The sequence below is a fragment of the Azolla caroliniana genome, unplaced genomic scaffold (assembly GCF_043228905.1).
Source record: "Azolla caroliniana isolate FFs.n. ecotype wild unplaced genomic scaffold, voAzoCaro1.0.p SCAF_5, whole genome shotgun sequence".
Lineage (NCBI taxonomy): Eukaryota > Viridiplantae > Streptophyta > Polypodiopsida > Salviniales > Salviniaceae > Azolla > Azolla caroliniana.
The window spans coordinates 14,335,707-14,356,101 of record NW_028230440.1 but is presented as its reverse complement, the minus strand read 5'-3'; the positions used below and the strand labels follow the sequence as shown (position 1 = coordinate 14,356,101).

The window sequence follows — 20,395 nt, the reverse complement described above, 5'->3', positions numbered from 1 at the left end:
AGGGAAAGACCACGGCAGCCCACAGACTGCAAACTATCACTATATCACAATGTACAATAGTAGAGCACCGAGGCAACAATCTCGAGCTTGCTATCTTCGCCACGGGCGGCGGTTACAACAGAGGCAACGACCTCTTCCTCTCTCACTCTCTATACACAGCTACGCACTCAAATCTTGCACCAACAAGAATGACAACTACAATACCACTAAGTTTGCCCTAAGTCATATTTATACTAATATGACTTTTTGGCTATCTACAAATATAGCCCCGATGGACTCTCAGAAAATATATTTACGAATATGTCCCTTCATCCGGTGAGCACTTCTCACCGAGCCTTCACCATCCGGCTCTTGCCGGGTACTCCACATCCGGTTCTCACCGGGTCTTCCGTTGTCGGGTACTCCACATCCGGTTCTCACCAGGTCTTCCGTTGCCGGGTACACCACATCCGGTTTCGGCCTTGGCCTATCGGCCTCGGCCGAGTTTGCTCATCAACACTGTTCTTCTCACTTCCCATCCGGAGGAACCTGTTTCCTAACAAACTCCCCCTTCACTCCGGCATGGGATGTCTTACTAGTCCAATCCGCTTCCGACATGCATCCAGCTTGTCAGGTATCAGTACTTTTGTTAGCACATCTAACCCGTTCTTGGCCGTGTGGATCTTCGTCAGTGCGAACTCTCGATCTTCTACTCGCTCCCGGATCCAGTGATACCTACGCTAGATGTGCTTCATCTTGGAATGGTATGCTACGTTCTTAGCAAGGCGGATGGCACTTTGACTATCGCAATAGAGCCGGTATGCATCTTGCCGGATACCGAGCTCTCCGATGAAGTCCTTCATCCATAATATTTCCTTGCCGGCTTCCACAGCTGCCATGTACTCCGCCTCCGTGGACGACAATGCAACCGTCTTCTGCAGCCTCGACTGCCACGAAACAGCTCCCCCTGCATATGTCATTACATACCCGGATGTAGACCGGCTGGTATCCACATCAGCCGACATGTCCAAATCGGTAAAATTGTCAAGTTGAGGTTTACCGGAGCCGAATCGGAGACACATATCCAAAGTGCCCTTCAAGTACCGGAGTATCCATTTGACCACATTCCAGTGCTCCTTGCCGGGATTGCTCATAAACCGGGTCACCACTCCAACTGCGTATCCAATATCCGGTCGAGTACACACCATTGCGTACATTAAGCTTCTGACGGAAGAGGCATATGGAGCCTTCATCATATCCACCTTCTCTGCCTTCATCTTCGGGCTTTGCTTACCGGATAACTTGCTGTTTGCCGGAAGTGTCGATCCGACCGGTTTCGCTTCTAACATGTTGAACCGCTGAAGCACCTTTGTCATGTATTTCTCCTGTGACAGCCACAATTGCTTCTTTGACCGGTCCCGGATTATGTCCATCCCCAGTATCTGTCTTGCCGGACCCAAGTCTTTCATTGCGAAAGTTCGGTTGAGAGCCTTCTTCAGCATCCGAATTTTGGCTTAGTCCCGTCCGACGATCAACATGTCGTCCACGTACAGAAGGAGTATCAGGAAGTCGCCTCCTTCGAACTTCTTCACAAACACGCAGTGATCGGCCTACATCTTGTGGTACCCTTGATCGGTCATGAAGGAGTCGAACTTCCGGTACCATTGTCGGCCTGCTTCAGTCCGTACAGGCTCTTCTTCAACCGGCAAACCAGGTGCTCCTTCCCTTTCTCCATGAATCCTTCCGGTTGCTGCATGTAGATCTCCTCTTCGAGGTCACCGTGAAGGAATGTCGTCTTCACGTCCAGCTGCTCAACCTCGAGGTCCATGCTTGCCGCTATACTCAACACCGTCCTGATGGAGGTCATCTTTACTACTGGGACAAATATCTCGTCGAAGTCCACACCCTTCTTCTGTTGGAACCCCTTCACCACGATCCTGGCTTTGTATCTCGGGGGGTTGCCGGCATCTCCCGGTTTCAATTTGTACACCCACTTGTTTCGGAGTGCCCGCTTTCCTTTCGACAACTCCACCAATTCGTACGTATGGTTCTCATGCAGGGAATCCATCTTATCCTGCATGGCACTTAACCATTTGCAGTTGTGGGCGTCTTCCTTCGCTTCTTCAAAGCTTTATGGCTCTCCCTCATCGGTCACCAACACATGCTCTACATCCGGAAATCTTGGGGGGGGGGGGGGGCTTCTCTCTCGGAGAGGATATCTCCGTCTTTGGGCTTTGGTAACCGGCTCCTCCATTTGCTCTTCATCGGAATCCGATTCGGGGTCTTGGCCGGTTTCGGTTTCAGCTTCCTCTACTTCTTCTTCTGCCGGTTCGGTATCCTCACCATAACCGGCTGGTTCATCGAGTGCTAACCGGTCTCTTGTCGGTTGGGTCTGCTCATAGTAGAATCGATCCTTATCGGTCAACTCGGAGTTCATTATCTTCTTCTCCGACTCCCAGTCGGCGAGCGTCTTGTCCTCCATGAAGATAATATCTCGACTCCAGAATACCTTCTTGTCAACCGGATCCCACACTCAGTAGCCGAACTCATCGTCGCCGTAACCGAGGAATATGCATGGCCGGGTCTTTCGATCCAACTTTCCTCTCCGGTCCTTAGCTACATGCACGTACGCGAGACACCCGAACACCTTCAGATGCCGGTAGGACACTTCCTTACCGGTCCACACCTTCAGCGGTGTGTCTCCATCCAAGGGCACTGAGGGTGATCTGTTTATCACATACGTTGTTGTCGATAGCGCCTTAGCCCAAAACTTCTTGGGTAATTTTGCATGCGCCAGCATACTCCGGACCCTCTCCATTATGATCCGGTTTATCCTCTCGGCCAACCCGTTTAGTTCTGGCGTCTTCGACACGGTAAATTCGAGCCGGATTCCCTTCGAGCGACAGTACTCCTCGAACTGCCCCCGGTATTCACCTCTGTTATCTGCTCGAACCGCCTTCAGCTTCCGGCCGGTTTCTCTTTCCACTCTCGCGTGGAGCTCTTTGAAGACGGATAACACTTGATCCTTCGTCTTCAACGGTGTGGCCCACAGCTTCCGGCTGTGGTCATCTATGAACATCACGAAGTACTGTGATCCGGCATGTGACTTTGTGTCCACTTGACATACATAAGTATGCACCAACTCCAGTGGTGCATTACGTCTCATCGGTGGCCTCGATCGGAAGGAGGTCCGATTTTGTTTATCACCCAGACAATCAGTGCACTTCTCCAAGTGCATGTTCTTCACTGGAATGAGGTTGTCGTCTGCAAGCCTCTTCATCCCCTTCCCGCTCATGTGACACAGCCTCTTGTGCCACAGCTCACCGGCAGTGTTAGATGCCACGTTCACTTCTTTCGGGCATAGCCGGGCATTCATCAAGTACAACGTGTTGACCTTCCGGGCCCGAGCCACAATCAGGCTCCCTTTGCTGAACTTCATAACACCGTTCCGGATGCTACCCATGAGGCCTTCATCATCTAGCCAACCAGCTGATATCAGGTTCAGACGAACCTCCGGAACGTGTCGAACATCCTTCAGCAGCAGCTTGCATCCGGTTGGTGTTCTCAACCACACGTCTCCTATGCCGACAATTCGGCATGTACCTTCATTCCCCATCCGGACACAGCCATGATCACCGGCTGAGAAGGATGAGAAGCATTTCCGGTCCGGGGTAAGGTGGAACGACGCTCCGGAGTCGACCACCCATGTCATCTCGTCGCCGGAAAGGTTTAGCTCACTCTCCTCGGTGATGAGCATCAACTCTTCTTCACTTGCCGCGATTGTCGTCGTTCCCTTTCGGTCCGTTCCCCTCCGGTCTTTACCGTTCTGGTCCGATGTCCGCTTCGAATCGATGTCGTCGGTTTCCTTGTCTTTTCGAAAGTGATGACAATTTTTCTAGAAGTGTCCTGGCTTGCCACAATAGAAGCAAGTAGGCCTCCCCCTTGACTTTGGAGTCGGTTTCCCGGTTTTAGGGGCTACGGTTCCTTTGTCTTCCACATTCCGATTCGATAAGGAGCGCTTTGGAGTCGGAGCTCGTATCCTTATCTTTCCAACGCGCCTCCTCGTCTAGCAAGCTCGACTTCACTCTTGCTAGGGATAACCGTTTCCCTTCCGGCCCGGCGTTGCCCAAAGTGACAACCAACGTCTCCCAGCTATTTGGGAGGGAACTGAGCAGGAGTAACGCTAGTACCTCATCAGCGAGAGGCACTTCCAATGATGTTGCCTGGTGGATCAGCCCCTGGAAGGCATTCATGTGCTCCGCCATGCTGGAGCCATCTTAGTACCGGAGTCTTACTAGCTTCCGAAATATCGAAACCTGATTAACAACATTTTTGTTTTGAAACATAATGCCGATCTTCTCCTAGAGCTCATGAGCCTTGCTCTCTTCATTGAAGTTGTTGTATAGACTCATGTCGATGAAGCACCATATGTAAGCCGTTCTTCATGTGCATCACCTCCCATATCGTGGCATCGATTTTGTCCGGTCTCTTGTCCCCGAACTGAACCGGCAACCAAAGATCTTTAACCACGAGCATGTCCCTCATCTTCGACTTCCACACCGAATAGTTGGTTGAACATGCCTCCCAACGAATCGTCTATTTTTCTGTGTGGTTTCACTCTGATACCACTTTGACAGAAATACACGCTCCGTAAGCTCAACGCTCGGCCACAACCGAGTCTAGGATCAAACACAGAAAACGGGTAATGTACGCACGACACAGTGAAGAGAGAAGTACACAGGATGTTTACGTGGAAAACCCAAACTAGGGAAAAACCACGGCAGCCCACAGACTGCAAACTATCACTATATCACAATGTACAATAGTAGAGCACCGAGGCAACAACCTCAAGCTTGCTATCATCGCCACAGGCGGCGGTTACAACAGAGGCAACGACCTCTTCCTCTCTCACTCTCTATACACAGCTACGCACTCAAATCTTGCACCAACAAGAATGACAACTACAATACCACTAAGTTTGCCCTAAGTCATATTTATACTAATATGACTTTTTGGCTATTTACAAATATAGCCCCGATGAACTTTTAGAAAACATATTTACGAATATGTCCCTTCATTCGGTGAGCACTTCTCACCGGGCCTTCACCATCCGGCTCTTGCCGGGTACTCGTCATCCGGTTCTCACCGGGTCTTCCGTTGCCGGGTACTCCACATCCGGTTCTCACCGGGTCTTCCGTTGCCGGGTACACCACATCCGGTTTCGGCCTTGGCCTATCGGCCTCGGCCGAGTTTGCTCATCAACACTGTTCTTCTCACTTCCCATCCGGAGGGACCTGTATCCTAACACAATGTATGAAGGATTAACATGACAAGAAGTAGACTGAGACAAGGTTTATGAAACTAATTCCATTATAAGCCACGATGCCACTATATGTTTACAACCGTGGCCAATTAGGCCGGACTCAAGCATAAATAGAAGAAATGATAATGACTAAAGAGAGAGAAGGAAACCCCAAACTTTCCTAACTACTACCATGATGACCAAAATGAAAACCCTAAAAGGAAATAGGGATAAGATGAAGAAGAAATACCCTAACAGTCTACCTCTAATGGCAAAATGGTGAGCCCCTCATTGGTGACCCCTCACCCCCTTTTATAGTATAAAGGGGTGAGGCTCATTACAAAAGGAGAGGCCAAATCTTTCACTCTGTTCAAAGGGGAATATTTGCCTTATTCTTAAGAGCAGAGATTCATGGGGCCTTAACTCGCTCTCCCCTCATTTTCACACACACACACACTACCATGCCCTCTACTAATTACCACCTTACTTCCATGCACTCCCGTTAGTCTACATGTGCATGTGCCTCTAAGTGTGTTGTTCGCCAGAAGTGGACTAATGAGAAAAAAGGTGAGAAGTAAAGAAACGGGCTAGGGGGGTAGGTGTGTTATTATAAACGAAGCATTAAAGTAACGCATGTAACAGTTCACGCATGAAGCGTAACCGACTATGCCTTGCGTATATAAAGGGCATAGGAACATTGTAAGGGGAGAATTTTTTGGGAGTATAACCCATCTAATATAGTCGTACTGTCTTTTCTAATCTCTATGTTGCTCATTCTCTGTCTGTGTGTCATTCCTAAGCGTATCTATTTTTAGGGTAAGTAGCGCATCCATGTTCAGCAACGTACAATCGGTTGTAGCCATATCGGGTTAACGCCTTACCTTCGCAAACAGTTAGTGACGCTCTATCCGTGTAGTATGTTGAGACTAGACATACTACTCTAGACTGAGGGTAGGCAGTGTTCCTAATCGGTAACACTTTTGGCACACTTGGTGATCTGTGATGCTCATATCCGAGCATCAGGGAATGGATGTCCAACCGCCGAGGCAACCGAGAACCAACTCGACAAGATCGACCGTAGACCCGGTCCTACACCAGAAAAGCGGAAGAACGCGCTACGCGAAAACCACATCTCAATGACTGCGTTCTGTCTCGCTCGGAGTATACATTAGAATCGACACTCACCAAACAGAGCATCATTGGGCAGGAAATCCTATCTCCACTGGACTAGTATAGTCAAACTACCACTTCGCAGACAACCCTACATCGCGTCGACAATACTCCCTCAGGTGCTAGTCTATCGACCGGAATGGCTTTCTCATAACCTCGCTTCAGCGGAGATACTGACGCTGAGGGACACGTTCCGTCATTCCTCAATGTTTGAACGTGAATCATATGTCACAACAACTTCCGAAAGTGGGAGCCCACGCATCAAAAATCGCAGAGTTCGGGTTAACCCTTGATGGGCGAGCTAGCTGCAGGCATTCCCAGCTCGACATCACGTCGTTCGTATTCTTCGACCAACTCTAATCCTCGTTTTTACACTTCTTTCATCGAAGCATCTGCCAACGCGAGATCATCGGTCAGTTTTATACAATCAAATAGCTGCCGCAAGAATCCGTGGCTGACTTCAACTTGCGGTTCTAGAGTTTACAACGACAGATGACACGCGCTCTGACGAAGGAAGAGGCAAAAGAAGCAATTTTGGCGGCATTATGTCGAACCCTCCGAACAACGTTAAATACGCAAAATATCATGGGTTAAATGGCAGATACAGTCATAGAACGGGTGTTGTAGCTTGAGCTAGAAGAGGAGGATGAGGGTTTCTCTATGGCATCATTACGACAAGCACTCCCTAGGGACGAGGACTACCGTTTTCGCCAGGCCATTCAATGCACGATTTGCTTGAACTCAGGGCATTCAATGGTAGAGTGTAATATGCGGATACATTGCCCCATTTGTCATTCCCGGGCACACACAATGGACCCGTGCGAATATAACATGTTGAATAGGCCAACACCGTCAGTTCGCCGTATAGAGCCGCAAAGACACTGCCGCCATAATGACCAAGCCGGGCAGGAGGAGCGCTACTGTAACACGAAGCAGAATCAACGTGCGGGAAGGCCGAACTGTCACCATCGGAACGGCGACCCTTATTCCGAAGAGAAGCAACAGGAAGAAGAGGAGTATCTGAGCAATGACCGCTACAATCCTTGGAGAGGGCGCCACTATGATACCCGGCGTACCACCAACAATCATGGTGGACAGGCAGAGCCCCGCACGTATGGGGGTAACCGCCAATCATCAAACCAACGTAATAACGAGGACATATTGGAGGAGGAACGACGCGAGGATAGGCGTCGAGAGTATCGCCAAAAGCCCTACAACAACAAGCGGTTTCAGCGAACTCAGGAAGAGCAGACAACACCTGTGGAGACCACTGCAGCCTCGGTCGTAGAAAAAAGTGAGTCCAACGTGCACTGATTTGTTTGTCAACAACCGGGCCATAACGCAATTCAGTGCCCATGGTGCGATAAAGGGAAAGGGCCAGTAGTGCATACAATCACACGTAGTAAGGCGAAAAACTCGGACTGGGTGGAGCAAGAGGAAATCCGCAAAGCTGCACATGCTTGGGTAGAGAAGGAGAATGAAGCCAATGTGGAACGCATGCGGTAAGAGTCTAGCCCCACTATCACACATATGGAAGGCTTGTCCCTAACGCCAGACCTGATATGGCAAGCACTAGCTGAATGCGAAATTACACTGACCATGGATAAATTACTAGGACTCGTCCCTCGATTTCAACAGACCATGGAAAACCGGATGCGGGGCATGGATGAACCAGAGATCTCGGCCAACTATACAGAATCTAGTGGTGCTACAAGGGTAGGAAATCACGGGATGCATTGTCGACAGTGGCTCCAGGGTGAATGTGATCAGTAAAATGACATGTAACCGCCTCGGTATTACAAAATGGGAGGCATGCCTATTTTGGCTCCGAATGGCAGACACTCCTTCCATCAGACCATTAGGGTTGATCCAGAAGCAAGCGATTGTAATTGGCCAACACAATTTTGAAATTTCTGCAATTGTGTTGGCTTTGGACGCTCCAAGGGCATATCCAATCTAGTTAGGAAGACCATGGTTGTGGTATGCTAGTATCAAGCAGAACTGGCAACACAACTGCATCAGCTTCTGTCGAGGACGAAACAAGGTCCCGGTACCGACACAGGAGACATCCGCACCTACGAAAGAGATAACACCGCTATACGCTGAAGAAATTAACATGCTAGAAGGATTGGAGGATACGGAACTCGAAGCGTACCTAGACGAAAATCCATGGATAATATCGTTATTTGAAATAGACTTCCTCAAGGCCGCTAGCAAGTACATTTCAATGAGCACGCCGAACGAGGACGATTACGAACTAGAGCCTAAATCTATGTTGGAGCTGAGTAGAGCACGAGAGGCATTTGAGAGAGAGATGGAGATCTCGTGAAGAGTCACATCGTCGACTTTGCAGGATATCAATGTAGGGTCAACCGAGGCACCAAGGCTAGTATCAATCACAAAGGACCTGACGCCAAGAGAAAAAAGGGCCATGAATAAGTTGCTACAGAAGTTTAAGGATTTCTTTGCATGGTCGCATGAGGACATGAAAGGGTTAGACCCAAAATTCTACCAACACAAAATTAACTTGGCCATGGATGCGAAACCAGTTAAGCAAAGACGTTATCGCATGAACCCAAACTATGTGGCACACGTAAAAGAGGAAATTGACAAGCTCTTGAAAGCTGGTAAAAAAAGCGACATGGCTTAGCCCAATAGTGGTCGTACCGAAGAAAAATGGAAAAATACGGGTATGTGTCGATTACTGCAAGTTAAACGCAGTCACAATCACCGACGCATTTCCCTTGCCATTTATGGATAGTGTACAAACGCAGTCGTAGGCCACACCATGTACAATTCTCTGGATGGGTTTCACGGGTATAACCAAATGCGTATGCACCTGGAGGATAAGGAAAAAACTACTTTCGTAACTGAATGGGAAGTCTTTGTAGTTGTGGTAATGATGTTTGGACTAAAGACCGCCCCAACCACGTTTCAATGCACCATTATGGAGATTTTTGGCGACTTCATCCCGACGTTAATGCAAGTCTTCCTCATTAAAAGGTTGCTCAAAAAATATTGAAGAAAGTATTTAAGAAAATAATTTGGTGTCAACCCTAAACCACCCAACTATTTAAACCACGGTTTCAAATCGTTTAAAACGGAAACCATTAAGCGGTCATGATGCGGTTCGGTTCGGTTCAAACCGAGGTGTTGCCAATTGCTAAGACAAAAACTTGAACATGAACCGAATCGAACCAAACTGCTTAAACCATTAAGCCGTAGTTTCACAGTTCGGTTCAGTTCAAACCGATGTGTTGCCAATTGCTAAGACTACTACTTGCTGGAAGGCTGTTTGTAGGTGGCAGCGAAGAGCCATTTCCACTTCATCTCAATATTATCTTCACATTACACACACACACACACACACAGAGACAAATAGATATGTATATACATACATATGTAGATAGATAGATACATATACATATACATACATACATATAGAGAGACAGTGCGTGTGTTGGAGCCATGGCCAGCAACAGCAGTACTCTGTGGGTGTTAATAGGGATGGGAATTACAGGTGTAATTCTGGTCTTTCGCCGAAAGAACTTTTCTTCTTCTTCTTCTTCTAAGAAGGAGGATCGTTTCAGGGCCTTCATTTCACAGCTACAGCTCCATGCCCAAGAGGGTCCGTCAATTCCTTTGCGTCCCCTCGCCAAGCTTACCTTTGCCATCGCAGACGTGTAACTCTCTCTCTGCCCGTGTCTCTCTTTTATAGAATTCACGATATCTAGGATTTTTATTTAGGGTTTAATATATTTGGGATCTAATGTTTTCTATTACCTTTGTATTTCTTTTATTGGGTTTAAACTTTAATTGGTTTTAAGAATGAAGGATTTGTATCTCTATTGTCTATTTGTATTTTGTAGGGGTTTCAGAGCTTAGGAATTAGTTTTTCAAGTAACTTAGGGTTTTTGTGATTTAAGGTTGAGTGTCTCTATTTTCTTTCTCAATGCTCATGGTTTTGGGGGTTCGTTTAGTGTTTCCATCAACTTTGGTGTTTCAGAGTTTAGTGTATCCATGACCTTTTTCTCTTTCTTACAGGGTTTTAAGTTTGTTAAGGTGTTCAGTTTTTCTGTATACTTTTGTATGCTGCAGATTTGATATTGAAGGTCTTGTTACGGGATTTGGGTGCCGTATGTGGGAGGAGACCCATCAGCCCGCATTGCGTACTGCACCCATTGTGGCCTCTCTGATTGAAGCTGGAGCTACATGCATTGGCAAAACATACATGGATGAATTAGGGTATAGGTGAGAAAATTTCTTCTTCTTCTACTAGTTTCTTTTTCTCTAACCTACTTTGTATATCCCCCCCCCCCCCCCCCAAAAAAAAAAAAAGGAAGAAGAAGAAATGTTTCTCACAAATTGTTATAACAAGAAACCCTAAATGACACCTTCTTAGTTTCTCTATTTGGCCAGCACCAATGGACAAAATAGGAATCTTGGATCTCCTATTAATCCAGTCGCAAGCTCCCATGTGGCTGGTGGATGTTGTAGTGGCTCAGCAGTCGCTGTCGCATCAAATCTCGTTGATTTCGCACTTGGTGAGTTCATATAAACACAACACTTATCGGCATCTGAGCACGCACCCTGTTTGTGTCATCAACTCATTAAATAAGCTTGATGTTTCTTTGGTTTTCATAACTAATCTGTGATACTACATTTGCTTGCAAGTTGCAACCCTGGGATTCTTTTATGAGGTATTAGTTAATTGTAATTCGTGATATGATCTCAAACCTTGAAATAGAAATGGTTTTTTACAATGAAGCTAACATTGGACCCATTTGTTTAGACTGTTAACCCATGCCTTTAAGCTTATAAAGCATATGCTTTACCACTAAACCGTTTCCTTTTATAGCTTAGTTTACCTATAGTCTATAACGTCTAATAGACATCAGAAGAGATCACTTTTACATCTTGCCAAGCATTTTATCTCTTGTTGAGAGAGTTGGGCTGGCGCAACAAGAGCATTTAAAACGGATATTTAGAACTTTGCTACTTCCAACATTTGAATTGATCTCAAATCAAGTGGTCAAGTAAAATTTCAATATTATGCACTCTAAACTTGTGGGTGGAAATAATTTTGGAGAGTCAATTTACTTGTCCAATGATATACGCAATAGTTTGCATGATTTGGTTTCAATGCGTGTTTTGGTTAATGCTTATGTCCCTGTATATATATATATGTTATTAAACAGGTACAGATGCTGGTGGAGGGGTGCGAGTTCCAGCAGTATATTGTGGAATTCTTGGATATCGACCATCTCATGGAGTTGTAACATGCGATGGCATGCTGCCTGTGTCACAAAGCCTAGATACAGCTGGTATTTGAAATTATGTCGCACCATAAGCCCTTAATCTTTAACAACATAGACCATAATATGTGTTATTAAGAGTAAAATGTTTGCAGGTTGGTTTGCAAGGGATCCAAAGGTTTTGCGAGATGTTGGCCAAATTCTTCTTCCGCAGCCGTTTTCTGTAGTTGAGCGACCGGGGCGTATTCTTATTGCGGAAGATTGTTTCGATCTCATACTGAGTAATTATGATAGGAGTAGACATCTTTCAGTCATCACTAGTACCTTTGAGAAGAACTTTCAAGGTACACGATAGTGTTCTCAAATGTTAATTGCACAGCTTTTCCAGGTTTCTGGTTCCTTAACAGCGTGCCGTCGATGTTTTTTTAATACTTCAGGTTCTAAAATAACAAGAATAAAGCTGGGTGAATATTTTGCTTCCAAACTCTCCGGTCTTAAGATGTCCCTCGTTTGTTTTCGGGTTGATGGAGAGAGTGGGAAAGTCCAAAGAGGAATTTCTGCTCTGAGATCTTTGAAAGATGCATTTCAATTGCTTCAAGGGTATGGATGCTGCGTCCTTGCATCGAATTGTTTTCCAAGCTTGTCCATGTTATTGAACTGTGTTTATCGATTAGAAACAAGTTCTTCTGGTACTAATTCCTATGTTTTCGATCAATATGTCAGACATGAATTCAAGGTGAATCATGAGGAGTGGATACGAACTGTCAAGCTGGCATCTGGGATTCAAACCTCTCAACAAGTGAAGAGAGCTTTAGAAACCAGTTTGGAGCATGTGTCAGAAGCGATGAAATTAAGAAATGAGGCCCGCATTGCTATGAATGAGCTTTTGCTGGTAATGATTTTCTTTTCAAGAGGTTATTGTTGATAACTTTAGGTTCATTTTTAATTCTTGCTAGTTTGGCCTTCAATTTGAGACCACTGATATTGAATGTGGAATGTATGTATTTATGACGGACAATATTGTATGGGTTTGCTTGATTTTGATGTTCATTTTGTGTCCATATTATCGGTCTTTGCAAATTCTCAAATTATTTTCTTCAAATTGACATTGGCAATACTCCTACAGAATGATGGTATATTAGTGATACCTACTGTACAAGCCCAGCCACCGAAACTAGGGACAAAGGATGCCATGCAACTAGAGCTTCAGGAGCAAATTATGTCTCTTTTAAGTATTGCTAGCATGTCAGGTAGTTGCCAGGTATGTTTGTGACGTTAGTGAGGTCAATAGCTAAGCAGAATGCACTGTTATACCAAAGCAAAAAACATTCTATTTATGATTATTACAACAAATCCATACAAATCTTTCTATATCTAGGTGAGCATACCTATGGATTGGTGTGATGAGTTACCGAGTGCGGTCTCTTTGATAGCGAAGCATGGAGCCGACCAGTTTTTGCTTGATTTCATGACAAGGCTATTTCCAGTATTGCAATCAGAGGCCAAGGTGTATAAAAGAATTAGCGCTACAATTGCCAACACAGAACAAAGAAGACCTGATGCTGCTGAGGTAGCAAAAGAGAAGGTAAGCTGAATGATATGGGAGGAAGAAAACATATAGTTATATTTAAAAAAATAATTAACAAGGAAAGTTCAACTAGCAAAAATCAAGTACATCTTGCAAACCAATGTCAGTTTCCAAGATGAGCATGTTAATCACTTTACAGGGAAATATGGCCTTCAAAAGGAAAGATTTTAGATCTGCTGTCCGATACTATTCAGAAGCAATACGTCGTGATGAAGGAAACGCAATTGTTTACAGCAATCGAGCGGCAGCTTATTTAGCTATGCGGAGGTACACAATCTGGCCTTGAACCCTAATTTTCTGTGCATTTATATATGTTATTGTTTGATTTTCTGTTCTTTTGACATTGAAATCATGTCTGGCTTTGCATTGTATGGTGCATATTATGATTTTTGTTATTGAATGTGAAGTTTTCACCAAGCAGAAGCTGATTGCACAATGGCCATCGAGCTTGATAAGAAGGTTGGTGTCTAAATCTTTTTCATAACGATCATCTAGAATGGTGAGAAAAATAACATTTGCATTGGCTTTTTTCGTTTTGTACATTCTTGTAGAATGTGAAAGCTTTCTTGAGAAGAGCTACAGCTCGAGAGCTTCTGGGCTGTTACAAAGAATCTGATGAAGGTTTGTGTTTCCTAATATGTTCCCTTAACTCACTGATCATTTTTATTTTCAGCCTACACAATTATCAATGTCAGAGTGGTCTTTTAGTTAGTTTGGTGGTACTGTGCTGATTCAGATTTCAGGTATGCTTTAGTGTTAGAGCCCACGAACAAGACTGCTGCCGATGGTGTGAAGAGGCTGAAAAAGCTGATTTTTTAATAGTTTTTTTTGTTCCTCATAACTTCGTCCAGATCATGTAAATCTATTGGTCATCATGTTTAACAATGGAGAAGAGCTGTTGAAATATTTTAAGGTCTCCTTTGTTAGTGAGAAGTATATTCTTCATATTCCATGTGTAACATCAGAAATGGAACTGTTAATATCATTTCTTCATTTCATGTTCATATGCAAATCTCTCTCTCTCTCTCTCTCTCTCTGTGAATATTAGTTCTCAATAAGGAGACACACATCAACAAAACCGCTGTACTTAGGTCCCATGGGTCAATATTGGCCTCTCCCATGGACGCTAGAAATCTCTCCCTCTCTCTCCCTCTCTCTCTCTCTCTCTGTCTAGCTGTTGGCTTGGTGGTTTAAATCGTAGTGTTGAATTCATAAAATTTCGAGAACTCAAAGTTCAATCCTTGCCATGGGCTTCCCTTCGACCTGTAGATCATGCCCGCTCTTCCGGATATCTCTCTATCCATCTTGCTATGGCCGTGTTTGTTTTATTCACCGAGTTCTATCTGCCATCCATGCTAGTTTCAGCAGTTGAATCAAATTTGGGAAAACATGAATGACCCTTGGGAATGCCACTTGAATAGAAAAAGAAAGTCTCAGTAAAATTGAGTTTCTGCATGAGATGATGATTGCCATAGGTAGCAGCAGGTTATTTCACTTAGCTCTATTGTTCTTTTAGTACATAGAATATATTACACAATTTACAATGTGTAAGACAGACAAGGATACTAGGGATTATGTTGTATTCTTTGAAGAAAATTATTAGGACATTATTCTTATTTGCAAATTCTTTCTATATATGCTTGGTCAAATTTTGGGCCTCTCCTAATCACATGAAAATTATAAAAATTTGAGGGCATGATATATTTTTATGAGTGTATGCATTAACTTAATCATTGTGTCACCACCACTCATAAATTTTCAGTAATTATCACAACTCAGGCCTTGGTGAATATGTTAGATCACCAATTTCTGTTAACTATACTGATTATTTTTACCATGTAATTGGAGGCATTTGAAGTCTCTCATGGGGATCACTTACGAAGTTAGAGCTCTCCATTAGTTTTTGAGGTTTTGATAAGTTGCTTTACTCTCACTCGGACAAGAAGCACCCCTACCACACAACAATTGCATTTTTGCTTCCATGGAAGCCCTATTCTCTTCATTCATTGTGCATAGTAGATGATGGGTTGTAACGCCTTGTCCTTGGGCATGACAAGAACAAAATCAGGAATGGTGATGGTTTCTCTTGGTTTAATTTGCCGACATGAAGAAATCACTTAGTGGTGCTACAAATAATGCAAGCCTACGTTTCAATCTAACTATGATTAGTACATCAAGGTTTTCATTCTTACAACCAGTGGCTGTACTCTTCGTTGATGTATGTTTGGTCTCTAATATGACTAATTAAGACATGGCCACTTTCCCAATTTGTGTTGATTTGACAGTTTAGGCTATTTTTTTGCCAAGTACGACTTGTCTACTTCTAATTAGAGTAATGTGGAGCAACATTTGTACATAGTTTTGCAAATACAAAGAATAATTTTATAATTAATTTCTTGAATGTCCATAAATGGTAGTAATGATTTTTGCATCATCCAATTTTCTATGTGCATTGATATATTGTAGATAAGCAAACCACTCTGTGTGGCTTGTCATATGGTTTGACGCTCCGGAATCGACGTACCATACCTAATTTGGTTTTAAGGTGTTTGTCTTCATTGAGTTAGCCTTGTGTTTCATCACAAAGGTTAGGCCCGCCCATTTCCGGAACCGAATCCTTCCGGTCCTTCCACGTAGTGTGAGCTTTGCCGGTTCCCTTGTCCGGTCTTGCCAGATCCGGATTTATCCGAATCGGTGCGCTTCTTCCAACACTCACTCTCTTTGTGGCCCTTCCAACCACAATACCAACATTCCGTTGCGGCCTTCTCCTGCCGGCTCCCGACACTGCCTTGACTCCCCCTACTTGTGGAGGATCTGGAAATATTGTCGGCACCATCCTTGTGCCTTCAGTTCAGCTCTTGTCGGTCGCTTCCACTGCATGCCGAGCCGCCTCATCCACCACGACCACGGGGCCGATCCGCCTCCGTGTACATCATCTTGCTATCGGTGTGCATGCTCGTTGACGCACCTGCGTGGTTCTCCTCTACAAGGAGAATCGACTATAAGTCGAAAAACGAGGGTGTATTCTCCCTTGTACAAACCGCCATCCGGAACGTTCCGAACTTTGACGCTAGGCCCTCGAGACAAACCTGGCACCATTTCATCTTCCTCGACGATTATGTTGATAGAGGCAAGTGAGTCGTAGATGTCTTTGATCCGAGCGGTGTAGTCGGCCACCGACATGTCCTGTCGGACATTACTCAACTCGTATTAGAGTTGTAGCTTCCGGGTCGTGGTGCTTGCGGCGAAGACCTTCAAGTTTCCCCAAGATTCCTTTGGCGTCTTGACGTCCCGGATATGGCTGAGCAACTGATCACCGACACTGGACGCGAAGCAGTACATTTCCCTGCTTGCCGCTTGTCCCTATGTGCCACATCAAGTGCCATGTCATTAGCTCCGTCGACATAACTCCAGTAACCGTGCCTGAACAGGTATTGGTGCATCTTGTACGACCAAGATGCGTAGTTGAATCTATCAAGCTTCTCCGTCGGGAGTGAGCTAGCCATTCCTCTGTCCATTGTATCCTTGTTTTTTGTTCTCTATCGGGTGTTAGGGTTTGCTTTCGAAAATCTCTTGTCGGATGCAGAGGTTCTCAACCCTCGTGCTCTGATACCATGTAAAAGAATACGATTGTGGAAGCTAAGACAAAACCGGTTCGTCCGGATAGCTAAAGAATATATAGACACAGGTTTAATGGAAACCTTACATAAGAGAGCCAGAGAGAGTAGAACAACATAAACTCAATTCAAAATAACAACACTTTGAGCTCTTTTATATAAGTCCTTACATGAACTGACAGAAGTACTAGCATCTACTTCAATGCTCATATGAGTGACTAACACTGACTCCCAAAAATATTCCTACGTACTAGGCTAGATTCGTAGGCCTCTAACGACCTACCAGTTCCATTGTATCCTTGTTTTTTGTTCTCTATCGGGTGTTAGGGTTTGCTTTCGGAAATCTCTTGTCGGATGCAGAGGTTCTCAACCCTCGTGCTCTGATACCATGTAAAAGAATACGATTCTGGAAGCTAAGACAAAACCGGTTCGTCCGGATAGCTAAAGAATATATAGACACAGGTTTAATGGAAACCTTACATAAGAGAGCCAGAGAGAGTAGAACAACATAAACTCAATTCAAAATAACAACACTTTGAGCTCTTTTATATAAGTCCTTACATGAACTGACAGAAGTACTAGCATCTACTTCAATGCTCATATGAGTGACTAACATTGACTCCCAAAAATATTCCTACGTACTAGGCTAGATTCGTAGGCCTCTAACGACCTACCAGTTCCAATTCGATCTGTCTCTCTGATTCGGCTCTTGGTTTTGGATACCAATCTGGTTCTCCGTTTCGGATACCAATCTAGCTTTGGCTGTCGCAAACAGGTGGATGAGGCTAAGTACTAAGACAGAGTGAGAGCATAAGCAAGAGAACAAGATTGTCACTGTGTTGTGTTGTTATGCTCTCGTGTAGGAAACTAAGGCGGGACTGCAGGGGCCCTAGACTTAGGATTACCCGAAATAGAGGGAGGAGCAAGGCGAAACAATGGGCCGGCGAGTACCGGCTACCGGCAAGTAGGTGCGCAGTGCTCACCGGGTGAACGATCCTCGACTCGTGCCTGCCGGCTCAACGACTACCGTGGCAATGTACGAAGAATGAACAGTGACACACTCTCGTCTGATTTCGTGCCAACAATGGGGCTGAGACACACACACAAATACGCAGAGGACTCACAAACAAGGAATCGATTAAGACAACTAGGTGAATACAATGCTCTTCGAGATTACAATCGGCAAGTCGGTGAGCGACCACGCGCAAACACCCACACCTACACAGCACGTAGTGGAGCCTTTGTCGAAGCGCACGGGCTTCTCCCTCGAGTAGAGGCAACCGACCAAAACTTACAGAGCTCAATGAAGGAAAATGAGAAGAGTGCTTGGTTCCCAGTCTGACAACACTTCGTCCTCCCCAAAACGGGATACCTCTTTCAGCCATTTTCCCCTTTCTTTTATAGGCCGCCGGGGAGGACCGTCACATCCTGAATACATCATCTTTATTCTCTGTCCCTTCAGACAGAGATACACATCGATTTCCTAGCTAATAAATGTGTACTACCTAGTATATTTACATAAGCCGACCTATCCCTAATTATGTATAACTTATCAATACTTGTGCTCGCGCGTAAGGGCTGGTTCATGCACCTTTTTCACCGATTCCACCCTAGGCCGGTTTTCTCCACGACATCCACCCCCACCAAACCGTGCATCCACTGGTATGCGCAAGATTAGATCCTTTGCCGGAGAAGACCGGCCCGCGCTCTCCCTTCACTCTCCGAATCGTTGTCTGCTTCGGCCCAATCGTTGTCGTGGCTTGCGCTTGCCGGGTTTGGTTCGCCTTCGTTTCGCTTCTTGAAGGCCTTGATCCTCTTCCTGGCTACCGGCACCGCTATCCGTGTCCCGTCGAGCTTTGCGAGATGGTAAGTGCCATTGTCGTTTGTGCTCGTTACAACGTAGGGCCCGAACTACCTCCTCGCGAACTTCCGCACCGCCTTGTGCTGGTTGTCGAGGCTGCTGTCGTACACCAGCACCTAGTCGCCTTCTTCGATCTCCTTTGGTTGTAGTCGATGCGGTGCGTTCGGTCGAACCGGCTCTTGTTCTTCGTCCTTGCCACGTGCAACTTCGCCTTCGCTCGCTCCACGTCCTCTGGTCTTCGCTCGAGCTGTCGAATCCGTGCCTGCCATACTTTCCGGGTTGTCACGTCGCCCGCGTAATGGCCGCCTACCGTGCCACAGTGTGCCTCCCGTAAAACTGCTTCCTTCTCATCCTGACGAACCCCACGTCGCCAAATGCCATCACTTCCTTTGTGATATAAAATGCCTTCGACGAGGCAGAAGTGACGTCTTCGGACAGCTAGTCGTTTCTTCTCGTCCGTGCGTAATTGTGGTGGAGGCAGTCCTGTAGTTAAAAAGTACGTCATTTCCATAAGCCATCGGTCCGAAAAGGTGGATTCCGTTTTTTCTGCAAGTGTCACTACTCGCAAGATGTCGGCGTCCGGAAAATCGTCATCATCTTTCTGTACTATTTCTCCATTCTCGAGTCTGCTCAAAAAATCCGCCACTGCGTGTTGCGTCCCTGGTCGGTGCTGAATTACGAAATCGAATTCCTGGAGCAACAGCATCCACCGCGCCAATTTCCCTGTCAGGGCTTGTTTCTCCACCAAATACAATAATGCCGAATGATCCATGTGGAACGTGAATTTCCTTCCTAATAAATAGTGTCAGAATTTATTGATGCTATATATCATCCCTAGTGCCTCCCGCTCAGTTCTGGAATAGTTACGCTCTGTTGCTGACCATTTACGACTCGCGTAGTATACTGGCATGTACCAGTTTGGTTCGGTGAGCTGCATTAGTGCGCTTCCTATTGCTATATCCGAGGCGTCGACGAACACGTGGAATGGCTTCGCCCAAACTGGTGGTTGTACAACGGGAGCCTGTGTGAGCATTATCTTAAGTGCCTCATAGGCCTTATCCTCCGTTGCAGTCCATTGGAAAGGAGTCTTATGTACGACAGCGTGTAGCGGGGTGGCGAAGTCCGCCAAATACCGTATCATCCGACTATGCCACCGTATTTGTCCTAAAAACCGGCTAAGCGATTTGGCGTTTGTCGGAGTTTTTGCTTGCGTAATCGCGGAGATTTTGTTTGGGTTGACCACTATTCCCTCTTTGCTGACTATGTGGCCTAGGATTCAGGCTTAAGCGTGCGGTGAGGCAACGTTCCAGGCACAGTCGTAAGTGCGTAAAATGGTCTATTGTTTCCCCATATACCACAAAGTCGTCTAGAAAAACTTGCATAAACACCGAATGTACTCCCTAAAGATCTCCGTAATCGTTCGTTGAAATGTTATCGGCGCTGTCTTTAGCCCGAACATCATGACGACTACCACATAGACTCCCCAATCCGTGACAAACGCCTTCTTCTCCTGGTCCTCGGGGTGCATGCGTACCTGGTTATACCCACTGAAGCCATCTAAGAAACTGTACATCTCATGGCCTGCGACGACGTCCATCACGCTATCGGTGAAGGGTAAGGGAA

General features: G+C 45.5%; 1 protein-coding gene across 2 annotated transcripts; it reads left to right on the top strand.

Moving 5' to 3' along the window:
* The first annotated feature begins 9,881 nt into the window (after window positions 1-9,881).
* Window positions 9,882-14,296, top strand: LOC147864194 (translocon at the outer membrane of chloroplasts 64-like). 2 transcript variants are annotated; one of them, XM_087320279.1, is made up of 13 exons: window positions 9,882-10,134; window positions 10,550-10,702; window positions 10,871-10,995; window positions 11,650-11,775; window positions 11,862-12,042; window positions 12,139-12,306; window positions 12,430-12,598; window positions 12,833-12,967; window positions 13,085-13,291; window positions 13,434-13,561; window positions 13,702-13,753; window positions 13,846-13,915; window positions 14,031-14,296. In XM_087320279.1, the coding sequence occupies exons 1-13, from the start codon at window positions 9,920-9,922 to the stop codon at window positions 14,111-14,113; spliced, it is 1,812 nt and encodes a 603-aa protein (XP_087176405.1). In that variant the 5' UTR covers window positions 9,882-9,919; the 3' UTR covers window positions 14,114-14,296. The 2 variants fall into 2 exon arrangements, with proteins under 2 accessions (XP_087176405.1, XP_087176404.1); XM_087320278.1 differs by having other exon boundaries at window positions 11,862-12,050; window positions 12,144-12,306.
* The last annotated feature ends 6,099 nt before the right edge of the window (window positions 14,297-20,395 follow it).